The following is an 18,706-nucleotide window of genomic DNA, read 5'->3' on the forward strand; positions in this document are numbered from 1 at the left end:
TTCTCTTTCCACAGGGGCGTAGTCAGGGAACATGCAACAAAAAGTAACACATCATCACTCTTTCTGGTTCTAGGGCACCCTGGAGCATTCAATAACAGCAAGAACGTTATTCTCGACCAAAGAGCCTATAGAATATTCTGGAACCAGAGAATATGGTATTCTAGAACATGAGAGGTGAGGCCGGGAGCGGAAAATGGAGTCTTTGACAGAAGGGCCAGAAAACACCATAGGATCTCGCCTTCAAACTTGTCTCTGACCTCACAGTCAGACAAGAGACTCTCAGAGACACACAGATACAGATAAAGAGAGAGAACGGGGAGATGAGAGAGGGAGTAAGAGCAAGAAAGAGAGAGAGAGGATATAGCAATGTGTCAGTCTATGGTTGAAGGGTTTGAGGACAAATGCAGTAGCAGAGGGACACACATTAAAAGAGACTAGACAGTCTTTGCTTGAATTGAATACGTCTCTATTCTCTGAAGGAGAGTAGGAGGGACACACTATATGAAGGTTGAGTAGTGGAGAGTAAGTTTCAAGGTGAACCAGAGGCATAGAGGAGGGGATAGTCAGTTGAACACAGAGTTGATGCTGAGGGGTACGAAGGAGACGCTGGAATGGCTTCAGGTTTGTTCAGAGTTAACGGGGGTCCCTGGTTGGTTGATGGGAGAACAGGTGGGGACGGAGCTACCAGATGTAGCCAATCTCGTCATCTTTGTCATCTTCCTCGTCCTCGTCATCCTCAATGGCCCCTCTGGGATGGATCCGGCCCCGCCTCTGCTTCTGCCGGCTCCTCCCACTCTGAGCTGGCTCCTCCTCCTGGTCATCAAGGAGAATGACGGCGCCCCCGCTGCCAAAATCCCCCGAGGTCTCTTGGTCCTCCTCTACACAGAGAGAGAGAGAGAGAGAGAGAGAGAGACAGTTAGGTTAGACAGAGACAGACAGGTTAGACAGAGACAGACAGGTTAGACACACATTTAGACAGAGAGACAGACAGGTTAGACACAAATTTAGACAGAGAGACAGATGGGTTAAATAAAGAGACAGACAGGTTAGACAGAGAGACAGACAGGTTAAACACACATTTAGACAGAGAGACAGACAGGTTAGACACACATTTAGACAGAGAGACAGATGGGTTAAAAAAGAGACAGAGACAGACAGGTTAGACAGAGAGACAGACAGGTTAGACAGAGAGACAGACAGGTTAAACACACATTTAGACAGAGAGACAGATGTGTTAAATAAAGTGACAGAGACAGACAGGTTAGACAGACAGACAGACAGACAGGTTAAACACACATTTAGACAGAGAGACAGACAGGTTAGAATGAGAGACAGACAGGTTAGACAGAGAGACAGACAGGCTAGACACACATTTAGACAGAGAGACAGATGGGTTAAATAAAGAGACAGAGACAGACAGATTAGACAGAGAGACAGACAGGTTAAACACACATTTAGACAGAGAGACAGACAGGTTAGACAGAGAGACAGACAGATTAGACACACATTTAGACAGAGAGACAGATGGGTTAAATAAAGAGACAGAGATAGACAGATTAGACACACATTTAGACAGAGAGACAGATGGGTTAAATAAAGAGACAGAGACAGACAGATTAGACAGAGAGACAGATAGGTTAAACACACATTTAGACAGAGAGACAGACAGGTTAGACAGAGAGACAGACAGGTTAGACAGAGAGACAGACAGGTTAAACACACATTTAGACAGAGAGACAGACAGGTTAGACAGAGAGACAGACAGGTTAGATGCACATTTAGACAGAGAGACAGACAGGTTAAACACACATTTAGACATAGACAGACAGGTTAGACAGAGAGACAGACAGGTTAGACAGAGAGACAGACAGGTTAAACACACATTTAGACAGAGAGCCAGATGGGTTAAATAAAGTGACAGAGACAGACAGGTTAGACAGAGAGACAGACAGGTTAGAGCAGAGGTTCCCAAACCTCTTTGGCCAGTGACCCCATTTTGTTATAGTTTATTTTGCAACCCGACCCTATAAAAAAGGTGATCAATAGCCAATGTTAACTTTTTAAATTGGGGCTATCAGTCTATTACAAATCAGTCTGACAGTACTTTTGACAGTATTTCAGTCTGAAGGAAGTTTGAAGTGACTGAAATGCATCTGTCACGCCCTGACCGTAGAGATCCTTTTTATGTCTCTATTTTGGTTGGTCAGGGCGTGAGTTTGGGTGGGCATTCTATGTCTGGTGTTCTATGTTGTCCTTGTTTTGTATTTCTATGTGTTTGGCCTGGTATGGTTCTCAATCAGAGGCAGCTGTCTATCATTGTCTCTGATTGAGAATCATACTTAGGTAGCCTGTTCCCACCTGTGTTTGTGGGTGGTTGTTTTCTGTTTTGTGTGTTCACCTTACAGGACTGTTCGTTTATTGTTTTTGTTGTTTTGTCAAGTGTTTCATATTTTAATTAAAATAATGAACACTTACCACGCTGCACCTTGGTCCTCCTCTCCATCTCCAGACGACGATCGTGACAAACCACCCACCAACAAAGGACCAAGCAGCGTGGGAACATGGACTCCTGGACATGGGAGGGAATTTTGGACGGCAAAGGACCATGGGCACAGCCGGGAGAGTATCGCCGTCCGAAAAAGGAGCTGGAGGCAGCAAAAGCGGAGCGGCGACACTACGAGGAATTGGCGCGAGGTAACGGGCACGAGAGGCAGCCCCAGATTTTTTTTGGGGGGGGGCACACGGGGAGATTGGCGGACTCAGGTAGGAGACCTGAGCCAACTCCCCGTGCTTACCGTGGCGAGAGAGTGACTGGGCAGGCACCGTGTTATGCGGGGAAGTGCAAGGTGTCCCCAGTGCGCACGCATAGCCCGGTGCGCTACATCGCAGCTCCTCGAATCGGCCGGGCTAGAGTGGGCATCAAGCCAGGAGGGATGATGCCGTCTCAGCGCATCTGGTCTCCAGTGCATCTCCTCGGCCCGGGGTATACTGCACCAGCCCTACGCACGGTGTCCCCAGTTCGCCAGCACAGCCCAGTGCGGCCTGTTCCAACTCCCCGCACTTTCCGGGCTACAGGGGGGATCCAGCCAGGACGAGTGGTGCTAGCTCTGCGGTCGAGACCGCCAGTCCGCCTCCACGGTCCAGTGCATCCGGTGCCTCGGCCAAGGACAAGGTCTCCTGCATGTCTCCCCAGCCTGGTGAGATCTGTGCATATGCTAAGCTCTAACCCTCCTGCATGTCTCCCCAGCCTGGTGAGTCCTGTGCCTTCTCCCAGAGCCAGGCCTCCTGGGTGTCTCTCCACTCCAGTGATGATCCATGGCACGAAGACTCCAGTGATGATCCATGGCAAGAAGCCTCCAGTGATGATCCATGGCACGAAGCCTCCAGTGATGATCCATGGCAAGAAGCCTCCAGTGATGATCCATGGCACGAAGCCTCCAGTGATAATCCATGGCACGAAGCCTCCAGTGATCATCCATGGCACGAAGCCTCCAGTGATAATCCATGGCAAGAAGCCTCCAGTGATAATCCATGGCACGAAGCCTCCAGTGATGATCCATGACAAGAAGCCTCCAGTGATGATCCATGGCACGAAGCCTCCAGTGATAATCCATGGCACGAAGCCTCCAGTGATGATCCATGGCACGAAGCCTCCAGTGGTGATCCATGGCACGAAGCCTCCAGTGGTGATCCATGGCACGAAGCCTCCAGTGGTGATCCATGGCACGAAGCCTCCAGTTGTGATCCATGGCACGAAGCCTCCAGTGATGATCCATGGCACGAAGCCTCCAGTGATGATCCATGGCACGAAGCCTCCAGTGATGATCCATGGCACGAAGCCTCCTGTGATGATCCATAGCACGAAGCCTCCAGTGATGATCCATCACTGGAGTTGTCCTTGTTTTACTTACCACGCTGCACCTTGGTCCTCCTCTCCTTCTCCAGACAACGATCGTGATAGCATTGGGATGTTCAGAAGATCATCAGACAATCATTTTGTTTGATCTTGATGTTCTTTTCCCCCCAGTGTGATTTAGTGCTTGGTCTTGTCCACTCTGTTCTAATGAGGCTTGTTGGGTATTGTAAAGAGAAACAGAAGACCCATACGTGTTCCTGAGAGTCTAATCTTTCAGGGATGGGGTCATAATATGTAGCTTAAACCAATCAAAAGATAGAGCCACATTTGTAGGAAGAAAACAGAAACCTTTCTGTTTATTACAGTCACATCTAGCGGCTACCAGAGGTTACTGACACAACCCCGGTTCTATGAACCAAGTGCAATTAAAGAGTTTCTCTCGCAACCCCATTTTCAAATCAGGCGATCCCCACGTGACAGCGAGACAGACATATTAGATACAGAAACTAACTACCACAGACAATCTGCTTTTGGTTGAGACACGACGACACAATGCATTACTGTAAATAACCTCATCTTCCTCCAATGGCTTTATCCAAGCTCACAATCTTATAGCATCAAACGCTTCAAAGGAACGCTGTTAAAGCCCAAATACATGAACAGGGAATCAGAGGAGGCAGCCAGAGGCATTCAGCTATAGATAGATAAGGCTTCCCAGGCTGTTCTCAGATCTGTCTGGTTGGATACACAACTTCCATTAGCAGCACAGGATTTACAACACTAACATTCAGTCTGGCAATTGTTACTGAAGATCAGTCTCCTTGTGAAATTGAACAATTATTTAGAGATACAAGTACCAAAAATCACATTCCACAGCTACAAAACAAAAATGTGACAATAACAACCTCTCTTCCTCTTAAAGGGCTGGAGATTTTTTTCACGCACGCACGCACGCACGCACACACATACACACTTTTGCTCTGTAAAAAAGTGTCTACCAGAACAGACATTGAGAGGCATCCCACGTTCAGTGGTATCTTTAAAGAAAGACTCAGTGAGATGGCGGCCTCCAGCACCCCCAGATTACACAGGCTCAGATCACACACACAAACACAAACACACACACACACACACACACACACACACACACACACACACACACACACACACACACACACACACACACACACACACACACACACACACACACACACACACACACACACACACACACACACAGTAACACCTGTATCAATGAGCACACTCATAGAGACATGTGGGGCGCCGTGTAAAGATAATCCTGGAGGTGTACTGTGTGTGCCTGTGCTCATGTGTTGAAAAGGGTTAGTCATTTTATGTCGGGTTCAAATACTATGTGAAACCTTTCAAATACTTGCTGTAGCTTGCCTGGAGTGCCAGATGGGCATGATCTGCAGTTTTAGTGTGTGTGTTGACTGTGATTGGTCTTACCACAGGTGGGGTTGCCCTGTTTTCTGGAGCCGGCGATCTCGTTGCCGTATTTGTCCACACACCAACACTGTCCAGTACTGCCATGACACTGGGTTGGCTTAAAGTAACCCTCCTCAGAACAGCGTGGAATATAGGCCCCTAGAGAGGGTGGGGGGACGAAGAGAGAGAAAGAGAAAGAGAAAGAGAAAGAGAAAGAGAAAGAGAAAGACAAAGAGAGAGAGAGAGAGACAGAGAGAGAGACAGAGACAGAGACAGAGACAGAGACAGAGACAGAGACAGAGAGACAGAGAGACAGAGAGAGAGAGAGAGACAGAGAGAGAGAGACAGAGACAGAGACAGAGACAGAGACAGAGCGAAAGAGAAAGAGAGACAGAGACAGAAACAGAGAGACAGAGACAGAAACAGAGAGACAGAGCGAGAGAGAGAGAGACAGAGACAGAGACAGAGACAGAGAGACAGAGACAGAGAGAGAGAGAGAGAGAGAGAGAGAGAGAGAGGGAGAGAGAGAGAGAGAGAGAGACAGAGAGAGAGACAGAGACAGAGACAGGGAGAGAGAGAGAGAGAGAGACAGAGACAGAGAGAGAGAGAGAGACAGAGAGAGAGAGAGACAGAGAGACAGAGAGACAGAGAGAGAGAGAGAGAGAGAGAGAGAGAGAGAGAGAGACAGAGACAGAGACAGAGACAGAGACAGAGACAGAGACAGACAGACAGGCAGAGAGAGAGACAGAGAGATGTAGACAGAGACAGAGAGAGAGAGAGAGAGAGAGAGAGAGAGAGAGAGAGAGAGACAGAGAGACAGAGAGACAGAGAGAGAGAGAGAGAGAGAGAGAGAGAGAGAGAGAGAGACAGAGACAGACAGACAGGCAGAGAGAGAGACAGAGAGATGTAGATGAGTGAAATAAAGAAGAAAAACACAATTCTAAACAATCCTGTAATAAAACCAGATTTACTAAAAACTCACTCCATCTCCAATGTGCTCATGGTCATGTCTCTGTAGGTTTTGTGTATGCAGAGGCTGAGGCAAACAATCAATTACTAGAACCTAGGCTCTGACAACAGTCATACATCCTGCTTAAAGGGGACCAGGCACTTTCAATAACAGCACACACACACACACACACACACACACACACACACACACACACACACACACACACACACACACACACACACACACACACACACACACACACACGTTAACATCATTTTTCATTTTTTTGTGACCCAGTGAAAGACCATTTCTCAAAGTGTCTTTTGTTGTGAGTTATAACACTATTACGCACGATTATTGATGGCCGTTTGGCTGAGGGTTTGAAGGGGCTTTAGGGGCGGGGGACTTTTAGATAAAATGTCAGGGTGTGTGTGCTATTGATATTTTGTGTTGTTGTCAGCTGAGTGATGTATTACGGCTAAATATGTAGCTTAATTTCCTTATGCAGTGTAAAAAAAAAAATATATATATATATATATATATATATATACAAAATAAACTGTCATTTGGCAGAGGAGTGATTGACAGCTGTTACTCCAGCAGACTGACCTATGACAGTGTTCCTCCGACCCTGACTCCTGTTCATCTCATTCTGGCAGGGCAGACCTGGAGAAAGACATACAGAACAGTTCAAATGAACCTTCTCCATCACACACACACACCTCTCTTTATTTTTTTGCTGTTCTACTTCTCCCATCCCTTCTCCCTCCATGCACTCTATCCCTTATTTTTTACTGCCTTCCCTTTTAGTGCCTTCCCTTTTGTCATTGCCTGCCCTCCCTTCACCCCTCCATCTCTCCCTTCACCCCTCCATCTCTCTCTTCAATCCTCCATCTCTCCCTTCACCCCTCCATCTCTCTCTTCAATCCTCCATCTCTCTCACCATCAGGTTTCTGGAAGCAGTAGCACCACTCGTTGTTGGACAGTTTCCCATCCTTGAAAGAGTCGCAGGAGTTGAACAGGGGCTTCATACACAGCTCATACTTGTCCAGGTAGATGGCGCTGAGCTCTGATTGGTCCAGCAGGAGGTCATAGTTCATGTCCAGCTTGTTGAACATCCAACCCAGAGAGTCCTTACAGATGGGCAAGATACTGGTGTCAAAACCTGTGGTAGGGGAGAGGGGGAGGTTAGTGTGTATGTCGGGTGGGGTGGGGGGAGGGAGGGTAGTTTGAGGACATTTGTGTTTGTGTGTGTGTGTGTGTCTGTCTGTCTGTTTAAGCAAAGACAGTAAAGTATGAAGATTCCTAGAAACCAATAGAATTGGAGTAATAACATATTCAGCTACTTCAGACATTGGCTCCAATCTACGTTGTGCCTTTAGATTTGGAGAAAATTAACAACTAAATAATTATTGTTTACTTCTCCCATTGACTTCCCAAACACCTGTCTGGTCTGTTGAGAATGCTTTGCGAAGCGTTCCCAGAAGTATCGCAATGTTGGGCCTCTGCGTTTAGAAACGTTTTGGTTGTATTTGAGGGGGTCATTACAGGGCCTCTTGTCTTGGCTTCAGTCAGGGCCTCTTGTCTTGGCTTCAGTCAGGGCCTCTTGTTTTGCTTCAGTCAGGGCCTCTTGTCTTGGCTTCAGTCAGGGCCTCTTGTCTTGGCTTCAGTCAGGGCCTCTTGTCTTGGCTTCAGTCAGGGCCTCTTGTTTTGCTTCAGTCAGGGCCTCTTGTCTTGGCTTCAGTCAGGGCCTCTTGTTTTGCTTCAGTCAGGGCCTCTTGTCTTGGCTTCAGTCAGGGCCTCTTGTCTTGGCTTCAGTCAGGGCCTCTTGTCTTGGCTTCAGTCAGGGCCTCTTGTCTTGGCTTCAGTCAGGGCCTCTTGTCTTGGCTTCAGTCAGGGCCTCTTGTCTTGGCTTCAGTCAGGGCCTCTTGTCTTGGCTTCAGTCAGGGCCTCTTGTCTTGGCTTCAGTCAGGGCCTCTTGTCTTGGCTTCAGTCAGGGCCTCTTGTCTTGGCTTCAGTCAGGGCCTCTTGTATTGGCTTCAGTCAGGGCCTCTTGTATTGTCTTCAGTCAGGGCCTCTTGTATTGGCTTCAGTCAGGGCCTCTTGTCTTGGCTTCAGTCAGGGCCTCTTGTCTTGTCTTCAGTCAGGGCCTCTTGTATTGGCTTCAGTCAGGGCCTCTTGTCTTGTCTTCAGTCAGGGCCTCTTGTCTTGTCTTCAGTCAGGGCCTCTTGTATTGGCTTCAGTCAGGGCCTCTTGTATTGGCTTCAGTCAGGGCCTCTTGTCTTGGCTTCAGTCAGGGCCTCTTGTCTTGTCTTCAGTCAGGGCCTCTTGTATTGGCTTCAGTCAGGGCCTCTTGTCTTGGCTTTAGTCAGGGCCTCTTGTCTTGGCTTCAGTCAGGGCCTCTTGTCTTGTCTTCAGTCAGGGCCTCTTGTATTGGCTTCAGTCAGGGCCTCTTGTCTTGTCTTCAGTCAGGGCCTCTTGTATTGGCTTCAGTCAGGGCCTCTTGTCTTGTCTTCAGTCAGGGCCTCTTGTATTGGCTTCAGTCAGGGCCTCTTGTCTTGTCTTCAGTCAGGGCCTCTTGTCTTGTCTTCAGTCAGGGCCTCTTGTATTGGCTTCAGTCAGGGCCTTGTGTCTTATTTTTTTACATTAAAAAAAAACTTTTTCTCCCCAATTACGTGGTATCCAATTGGAGTTTACAGTCTTGTCTCATCGCTGCAACTCCCGTACAGACTTGGGAGAGGCGAAGGTCGAGAGCCATGTGTCCTCCAAAACACAACCCAACTGCTTCTTGACACAATGCCCGCTTCACCCGGAAGCCAACCGCACCAATGTGTTGGAGGAAACACCGTACACTTGGCGACTGTGTCAGCGTGCATTGCACCTGGCCTGCCACAGGAGTTGCTAGTGGGCGATGGGACAAGAACATCCCTGCCGGCCAAACCCTCCCCTAACCCAGATGACGCTGGGCCAGTTGTGCGCCGCCCCATGGGTCTCCCGGTCGCTGCCGGCTGCGACAGAGCCTGGATTCGAACCAGGATCTCTATTGGCACAGCTAGCACTGCGATGCAGTGCCTTAGACTACTGCGCCACTCGGGAGGCCCCTTGTGTCTTGGCTTCAGTGAGGGCCTCGTGTCTTGGCTTCAGTCAGGGCCTCGTGTCTTTGCTTGAGTCAGTGACTCTTGTCTTCAGGCTTTTCAGTCCAAAATCTGAGTAATGTGCATGGAGAGAGTTTGTACTTTTGAAGTGTGAGACATGTTGACATTTAGTAGAGCACATAGGAGCACTGTCCTCATCATCTACAGTCCTCATTAGAACTGAAAAGAGCAATGGACTTTCAAATGGCAGTGCAATTAAAAACGGGGAAAAAAATACACACACACACACACAGAGAGATAATGGTGTGACTCACGTCCTGCCGCTGAATCAGAGTTGGCGGAGGATTTGAGGTCTCGGTTGGCGTCGAGGTGGAGAACTCCGAACCAGTCCTTCAGTCTGGATGCTAGGCTATGCAGGTCCTCATCACTGCAGACTAGACACAAACACACACACACACACACACACACACACACACACACACACACACACACACACACACACACACACACACACACACACACACACACACACACACACACACACACACACACACACCAGCGTTATCAGGAAGAAGGGTTGGGCTCAATTCACAATTTTGGAATTGACTCCCATTCAACTCATGAGAAGAAATTCGAATTGAATTGGCCACACCCCACAGGATGTATAATATTTATTTGCGTTTGAGTGACAGGAAGTAGAATTTAATTCAGTGCAACTCAAATAAATTCCACTCAGCCATAGAACATGAGAGTTTCATTGAATCTGACATTGAATCTGTCACACTTCCAGATACCAAAGAATATCAATTTCCTCTGGAAACAATGTTCATATTCTCTTTTAACCTTAGTGCTTAGAATGGCCAATTATATTTCCACCAACCATGTCATTTGTTTGGTTTCTTTTGAAGTTCTCAGGGTCAACGTCAGGGTTAAACTAATGCATTCTGAGAAATTTAGTATTTTCGTCATAATGAACAAAATGTAAGTGATTCATGAAATATAAGAACTAAGACTATTTGCACACATGTTTTCCTTGATCATTCATTTTAAGAGTTTCACCGATTGTGTATATGCATGTATATAACGACATGTTTGATGTTTTCTGTTCAAGATGTATATATGTCTATGTATATATGTATATAGCTCCACCCTGGCAGGAAGGCAGGGAAATGTCAATCTCACACTGTCATTTCAATAAAAATGAATGTATTATATTTTATAGCCACATTGATGCAACATGATAAGGTTGGGTGAAATGACGTCAGCACAATGTTGATGAAACCAATCTTTTCTTGTACTTGACCATAGAAGAACAACACACCACACAGGAGCAGCTGAGTTCTATTGTCCTCCCTGTTGCTATAGGAACACAAGCAGGCACACCATCTTACTGCATGCTCTGTCTGTGTGTGTGTGTGTGTGTGTGTGCGTGTTACAATCTCTCATTGATCACTAGAAGATACTACTGCACTGTTAGAGCTAGGAACACAAGCTTTATCGCTACACCCACAATAACGTCTGCTAAATATATATATATATATATATATATATAGAGAGAGAGAGAGAGAGAGAGAGAGAGAGAGAGAGAGAGAGAGAGAGAGAGAGAGAGAGAGAGAGAGAGAGAGAGAGACATTAATTCTGCCAGAGCTCCACCTGAGCCAGTATATGACAGGTGAGACAATAACATCAGACCCAGCACTGTCACCAGGGACACACACACTCTCAGATGCACACGCAAGCTTGGACACAGAAACACACAGGCGCGTACACACTCATACAAATAAATGCACACACACACACTATACTGCAGGCAAATCCCAGATCTCATCTTGGCTTGAAGGTTAACACCAAACAATGTGCTGGTGCGACAGGCCACCCGGGAGTCTATCTTTATTTACCCATAAATAGATAGGGGGTAAAGAAGGATATAAGATGCTACATTAGTCACACAGCAGTTTCCCCTGCTCTATTTAAATGGCCAAAAATCCACTGTGCCAGGAAACAGTGGCTATACTAAGCCTTTATTATAAGTGAATGGTGCTGCTAACTAACGGTTGATGCTGGCTCAGATCTGTGATTTCAAATCCTTGTTTCCTCTCCCATCCTCTCTGACGTGTTCGATACAGAGAAGTCTAACTGACCGCTGTGGAAAACCACTCTCTCATCCACAGCCTCGACCACTAACGAGATATTTTCGGCCAATTAACAACAACTGACTCACTTTCTGTCAGGATGTGTGTGGGTCTCTGCATGATTGACACGGTCTCTAGGAGGATGAGAACTAATTGACAGTTTAATAACGAACCTGAAACGCCTCATACCGAGCGAGCCAATCAAAAGCCATCATTCTTGGCATGCCAGACAGTCAGATTGAGAAGGCATTTATATTCCAGAAGGCTAAAGAACATTAACATTCCAACAGCACACTGACCAAATAGCTAGCATTACATACTGCTACATACTGCAGCAATACTGTAGGAATCCATTCAGCTGGATGCTTAATGATACAAATGTAAGACACAAACCTTCTACACAGGATCAGAGAGACACACACACACAGACACACACTTTCCCAACCTAGAGAATCTGGGTCACTAGAGGAAGTGTTTTCCCATCAGTCACTGGCGTTGTATGGTAATCAACCCCCTCTGCTGTAAATCCTATTTAAACTGGGACAAAAACTGCTGCAACTTCTGATTATGCACACACTCTTTCATGCACACACGCACACACTTACACACACAGCCTACCTTCACTTCCTGTGAGTTGAGCTTGGCAGAGTGACACTGAGAGACTTTCTTGTGGGTTACATGTCACATCTTCAAATTCATATAATTTCATACATTTCGTTTTTATCACATTTCCATTTACTATTTTCCATATATCTATTTCTGTTGCACCCACTCAGAAGAAAAATATATATCTGCAGTACCAGTCAACATTTTGGACACACCTACTTATTCAAGGGTTTTTCTTTATTTGTACTATTTTCTACATTGTAGAATAATAGTGAAGACATCAAAACTATGAAATAATACAAATGGAATCATGTGGTAACCAAAAAAGTGTTAAACAAATCAAAATATATTTTACATTTTAGATTCTTTAAAGTAGACACCTTTTACCATGGCATTCTCTCAACCAGGTTCACCTGGAATGCTTTTCCAACAGTCTTGAAGGAGTTCCCACATATGCTGAGCACTTGTTGGCTGTTTTTCCTTCAATCTGTGGTACAACTCATCCCAAACCATATCAATTGGGTTGAGGTCGGGTGATTGTGGAGGCCAGGTCATCTGATGCAGCACCATCACTCTCCTTCTTGGTCAAATAGCCCTCACACAGCCTGGAGGTGTGTTTTGGGTCATTGTCATGTTGAAAAACAAATAATAGTCCCACTAAGAGCAAACCAGATTGGATGGCGTATCACTGCAGAATGCTGTGGTAGCCATGCTGTTTAAGTGTTCCTTGAATTCTAAATAAATCACTAACAGTGTCACCAGTAAAGCACCCCCACACCTCCTCCTCCATGCTTCACGGTGGAACCAAAAATCTCAAATTTGGACTCATCAGACCAAAGGACAGATTTACACTGGTCTAATGTCCATTGCTCATGTTTCTTGGCCCAAGCAAGTCTCTTCATATTATTGGTGTCCTTTAGTAGTGGTTTCTTTGTAGCAATTTGACCATGAAGGCCTGATTCACACAGTTGATGTTGAGATGTGTCAGTTACTTGAACTCTGTGAAGCATTTATTTGGGCAGCAATCTGAGTTGCAGTTAACTCTAATTAACTCTAATTAACTTATCCTCTGCAGTAGAGGTAACTCTGGGTCTTCCTTTCCTGTGGCAGTTCTCATGAGAGCCAGTTTCACCATTGCGCTTGATGGTTTTTGCGACTGCCCTTGAAGAAACGTTTAAAAGAAGTCCCGATTGACTGACCTTCATGTCTTAAAGTAATGATGGACTGCCATTTTTTCTTTACTTATTTGAGCTGTTCTTGCCATAATATGGACTTGGTCTATTACCAAATAGGGCTATATTCTGTATACCACTCCTACCTTGTCAAAACACACTATTTAACTCTTAACAAGGCACACCTGTTAATTGAAATGCATTCAAGGTGACTACCTCATGAAGCTGGTTGAGAGAATGCCAAGAGTGTGCAAAGCTGTCAAGGCAAAGGGTGGCTACTTTAAAGAATCATTTGAGATTCTTTAAAGTAAAATCTATTTTGATTTGTTTAACACTTTTTTGGTTACTACATGATTCCATATGTGTTATTTCATAGTTTTGATGCCTTCACTATTATTCTACATTGTAGAAAATAGTTCAAGTAAAGAAAAACCCTTAAATGAGTAGGTGTGTGTCACGAACGTCGTAGTGAGGAGACCAAGGCGCAGCGTGATTAGAATACATTCTTCCTTTTGATAATGAAGAACACTTAACAAACAATACAAAACTACCGTGACCGCTATAACACTGAGTGCAAACATGCAACATCACATAGACAATAACCCACAAACCAAACTGGAAAATGGCAACCTAAATAGGATCCCCAATCAGAGACAACGATAAACAGCTGCCTCTGATTGGGAACCAATCTAGGCCACCATAGACCTACATATGTCTAGACTAGACACACACACCTAGACATACAAAAAACCCTAGACAAGACAAAAACACACATACCACCCTCGTCACACCCTGACCTAACCAAAATAATAAAGAAAACAAAGAATACAAGGTGAGAATTCAAGGTGTTATCCTCGTTAAGTAACATAGTGGATGTGAAGCTCTTTGAAATGACTTTTGTAACTTTGTCCAAGAAGCATTTAACTACAGGGAACTCCCATGTCCTAGGAAGAACAGGGCAAGAACAGGGCAAGAACAGGGCAAGAACAGGGCAAGAACAGGGCAAGAACAGGGCCTACCTGATTTAGGGGACACAGTGAACAGTTGGGGCATTTCATCGTAAAACGTTGATTTGGCATTAAATACAGTCTTTGAACAAACTTGAAATTAATAAATTGATTGTTCGGATTACAGGATGCCATGGTCATATTTTTCCATATTCTGTTTCAGTTTTAACGGTTGTTGGTCTGTATACCATACTTGTTTAATGGCTAGCTCAGAATATGAGCTTTCCAAAAGCTGTTTATATATTATGGAGATTAGTCCTTTCGGAAGCCCAGATAATTTCTTTATAAATCCCATTATTGGACGGTTCGGTAGTTGGGTTTCCAAGAGACTCCATAGGCCAGCATAGTTGACCTAAGTTGTACATTTCTAAAATAAAACGAGTTACCTGGTAATGTGTCTTTCAAATCTTAGAATTGTTCTCAAACCATTCCTGTCCATGATATCGGCAAGGGTACGGAATCCACATGTGGACCATTGGGGGATGCAAAAGGCTGCCCTCCAGATCGCAAGGTATTATTGTGAAATATTGGAGTCTAGGCATGTTATTTTGATTCCCAGCTACATTGTTTTTAAAATTTGCGGCAAATAGAAATTGTGTGAGCAATAAAAGGACCAAAGCGTACTTTACGTTGTTTAAGGGATATATCAGTGAAAACCAGGGGTTAGAAACAAAATGATTGTTTTCCTTCCGCTCCACTCTGCCAACCAGCAAAATAAAGTTCTGAACCGGTTCAAACCCCCAAAAAGTTCCTTTCTGTTCCTTTTTTGACTTGTGAAGTCACCATCATTTTTACATTTAGCTCATTAAATGACTCCACCAAACAATGCAGATGGAACAGCTTGCTATAGACGGGCCAACCTAATGGACAGACAAGTGTAGGGCGTGAGATGCGACTGACATTTTGCAGGACTCTGTCTCTCTTGCTTCCCCTTCATCTCTCTCTCTAGCTCCCTCCTCACCTCTGTCCTCTCTAGCTCCCCCTCCCTCTGTCCTCTCTAGCTCCCCCTCAACTCTGTCTCTCTTGCTCCCCTTCTCTCTCTCTCTAGCTCCCCTCATCTCTCTCTCTAGCTCCCCTTCATCTCTCTCTCTAGCTCCCCCTCACCTCTGTCTCTCTAGCTCCCCTTCATCTCTCTCTCTAGCTCCCCCTCACCTCTGTCTCTCTACGCTCCCACTTCATCTCTCTCTCTCGCTCCCCTCACCTCTGTCTCTCTTGCTCCCCTTCATCTCTCTCTCTAGCTCCCCCTCACCTCTGTCTCTCATATCTGCTCCCCCTCACCTCTGTCTCTCTTGCTCCCCTTCATCTCTCTCTTCCTAGCTCCCCCTCACCTCTGTCCCCTCAGCTCCACCTTCATCTCTCTCTCTATCCTCAGCTCCCCTCACCTCTGTCTCTCTAGCTCCCCCTCACCTCTGTCTCTCTAGCTCCCCTCACTTTGTCTCTCATCTCCCCCTCACCTCTGTCTCTCTGCTCCCCTCATCTCTCTCTCTAGCTCCCCCTCACCTCTGTCTCTCTTCTCCCTTCATCCTCTCTCTCTAGCTCCCCCTCACCTCTGTCTCTCTAGCTCCCCCTCACCTCTGTCTCTCTTGCTCCCCTTCATCTCTCTCTCATATTCTCCCCCTCACCTCTGTCTCTCTAGCTCCCCCTCACCTCTGTCTCTCGTCTCTAGCTCCCCTCACCTCTGTCTTCTCTTCTTCTCCCCTACTCCTCTCTCTCACTTCTCTCTCTCCTCCTACTTCCTCCTCTGCTCCCCTCATCTCTCTCTCTACTCCCCTTAGCTCCCCTCCCTCTGTCTCTCTTGCTCCCCTTCATCTCTCTCTCTAGCTCCCCCTCACCTCTGTCTCTCTAGCTCCCCTTCATCTCTCCCTCTATCTCCCCCTCACCTCTGTCTCTCTGCTCCCCTTCATCTCTCTCTCTAGCTCCCCCTCACCTCTGTCTCTCTAGCTCCCCCCTCACCTCTTTCTCTACTTCTCCCCTCATCCTCTCTCTCTAGCTCCCCCTCACCTCTGTCCCTCTCTAGCTCCCCTCACCTCTGTCTCTCTTGCTCCCCTTCATCTCTCTCTTCTAGTTCCCCCTCACCTCTGTCTCTCTAGCTCCCCTGCATCTCTCTCTCTAGCTCCCCCTCACCTCTGTCTCTCTAGCTCCCCTTCATTCTCTCTCTCTAGCTCCCCCTCACCTCTGTCCTCTAGCTCCCCCTTCATCTCTCTCTCTAGCTCCCCCTCACCTCTGTCTCTCTAGCTCCCCTCACCTCTGCCCTCTCTAGCTCCCCCTTCATCTCTCTCTCTAGCTCCCCTTCATCTCTCTCTCTAGCTCCCCTCACTCTGATCTCTTGCTCCCCTTCATCTCTCTCCTAGCTCCCCTTCCATCTCTCTCTCTAGCTCCCCCTCACCTCTGTCTCTCTTGCTCCCCTTCATCTCTCTCTAGCTCCCCTCATCCTCTTCCCCTCTCTAGCTCCCCCTCACTCTGTCTCTCTAGCTCCCCCTCACCCTGTCTCTCTTGCTCCCTCTGATCTCTCTCTCTAGCTCCCCTCATCTCTCTCTCTAGCTCCCCTTCATCTCTCTCTCTAGCTCCCCCTCACCTCTCTCTCTCCTAGCTCCCCTTCATCTCTCTCCTAGCTCCCCTCACTCTCTGTCTCTCTAGCTCCCCTTCATCTTCTCTCTCTAGCTCCCCCTCACCTCTGTCTCTCTCGCTCCCCTCACTCTCTCTCTCTAGCTCCCCCTCACCTCTGTCTCTCTAGCTCCCCCTCACCTCTGTCTCTCTTGCTCCCCTTCATCTCTCTCTCTAGCTCCCCCTCACCTCTGTCCCTCTAGCTCCCCTTTCCCCCCCATCTCTCTCTCTAGCTCCCCTCACCTCTGTCTCTCTAGCTCCCCTCACCTCTGTCTCTCTAGCTCCCCCTCACCTTTGTCTCTCTAGCTCCCCCTCACCTCTGTCTCTCTTGCTCCCCTCTCATCTCTCTCTCTAGCTCCCGCTTCACCTCTGTCTCTCTAGCTCCCCTTCATCTCTCTCTCTAGCTCCCCCTCACCTCTGTATCTCTAGCTCCCCCTCACCTCTGTCCTCTCTTGCCCCTTCATCTCTCTCTCTAGTTCCCCTCACCTCTGTCTCTCTATCTCCCCCCTCACCTCTGTCTCTCTAGCTCCCCCTCACCTCTGTCTCTCTTGCTCCCCTGCATCTCTCTCTCTAGCTCCCCCTCACCTCTGTATCTCTCTTCTGCTCCCCCTTCATCTCTCTCTCTAGCTCCCCCTCACCTCTGTCTTCTCTAGCTCCCCTTCATCTCTCTCTCTAGCTCCCCCTCACCTCTGTCTCTCTTGCTCCCCTTCATCTCTCTCTCTAGCTCCCCTCACCTCTGTCTCTCTAGCTCCCCTCTACCTCTGTCTCTCTTGCCCTGCATCTCTCTCTCTAGCTCCCCTCACCTCTGTTCTCTAGCTCACCCCTCTACCTCTGTCTCTCTTGCTCCCCTTCATCTCTCTCTCTAGTTCCCCCTCACCTCTGTCTCTCTAGCTCCCCTGCATCTCTCTCTCTAGCTCCCCCCTCACCTCTGTCTCTCTAGCTCCCCTTCATCTCTCTCTCTAAGCTCCCCCTCACCTCTGTCTCTCTCTAGCTCCCTTCATCTCTCTCTCATCTCCCCTCCACTCTGTCTCTCTACTCCCTCCCCCTCACCTCTGTCTCTCTTGCTCCCCTGCTCTCTCTCCATCTAGCTCCCCCTCACCTCTGCTCTCTAGCTCCCCTTCATCTCTCTCTCTAGCTCCCCCTCACTCTGTCTCTCTTACTACTCCCCCTCACCTCGTCTCTACTGCTCCCCTCACCTCTGTCTCTCTTGCTCCCCCTTCCATCTCTCTCTCTAGCTCCCCTTCATCTCTCTCTCTAGCTCCCCCTCACTCTGTTCTCTTGCTCCCCTTCATCTCTCTCTCTAGCTCCCCTTCATCTCTCTCTCTAGCTCCCCCTCACCTCTGTCCTCTCTTGCTCCCCTTCATCTCTCTCTAGCTCCCCCTCACTCTGTCTCTCTACGCTCCCCTCACCTCTGTCTCTCTAGCTCCCCCTCACCTCTGTCTCTCTTGCTCCCCTGCATCTCTCCTCTAGCTCCCCTTCCTCTCTCTCTCTAGCTCCCCTTCATCTCTCTCTCTAGCTCCCCCTCACCTCTCTCTCTCTAGCTCCCCTTCATCTCTCTCTCTAGCTCCCCCTCACCTCTGTCTCCTAGCTCCCCTTCATCTCTCTCTCTAGCTCCCCCTCCCCTCGTTCTCTCTTGCTCCCCTTCATCTCTCTCTCTAGCTCCCCCCTCACCTCTGTCTCTCTAGCTCCCCCTCACCTCTGTCTCTCTTGCTCCCCTTCATCTCTCTCTCTAGCTCCCCCTCACCTCTGTCCCTCTAGCTCCCTTCATCTCTCTCTCTAGCTCCCCTCACCTCTGTCTCTCTAGCTCCCCCTCACCTCTGTCTCTCTAGCTTC

At 47.5% G+C, this 18,706-nt stretch overlaps 1 protein-coding gene across 1 annotated transcript in view; it reads right to left on the reverse strand.

Annotated features, from left to right (window-relative positions):
- Positions 1 to 644: 644 nt before the first annotated feature.
- LOC120061899 (testican-1-like) overlaps positions 645 to 18,706 on the reverse strand; it is a 97,187-nt gene continuing 79,125 nt past the window's right edge. Inside the window, exons 2-6 of the mRNA XM_039011676.1 lie at positions 9,667 to 9,786; positions 7,201 to 7,422; positions 6,867 to 6,923; positions 5,327 to 5,464; positions 645 to 878 (exon numbers count right to left, since the gene is read on the reverse strand). Of these exons, the coding sequence (XP_038867604.1) occupies positions 682 to 878; positions 5,327 to 5,464; positions 6,867 to 6,923; positions 7,201 to 7,422; positions 9,667 to 9,786 (734 nt within the window). The 3' untranslated portion in view covers positions 645 to 681. The remainder of the gene's footprint in view (positions 879 to 5,326; positions 5,465 to 6,866; positions 6,924 to 7,200; positions 7,423 to 9,666; positions 9,787 to 18,706) is intronic.

This window comes from Salvelinus namaycush, chromosome 17, assembly GCF_016432855.1.
Source record: "Salvelinus namaycush isolate Seneca chromosome 17, SaNama_1.0, whole genome shotgun sequence".
Lineage (NCBI taxonomy): Eukaryota > Metazoa > Chordata > Actinopteri > Salmoniformes > Salmonidae > Salvelinus > Salvelinus namaycush.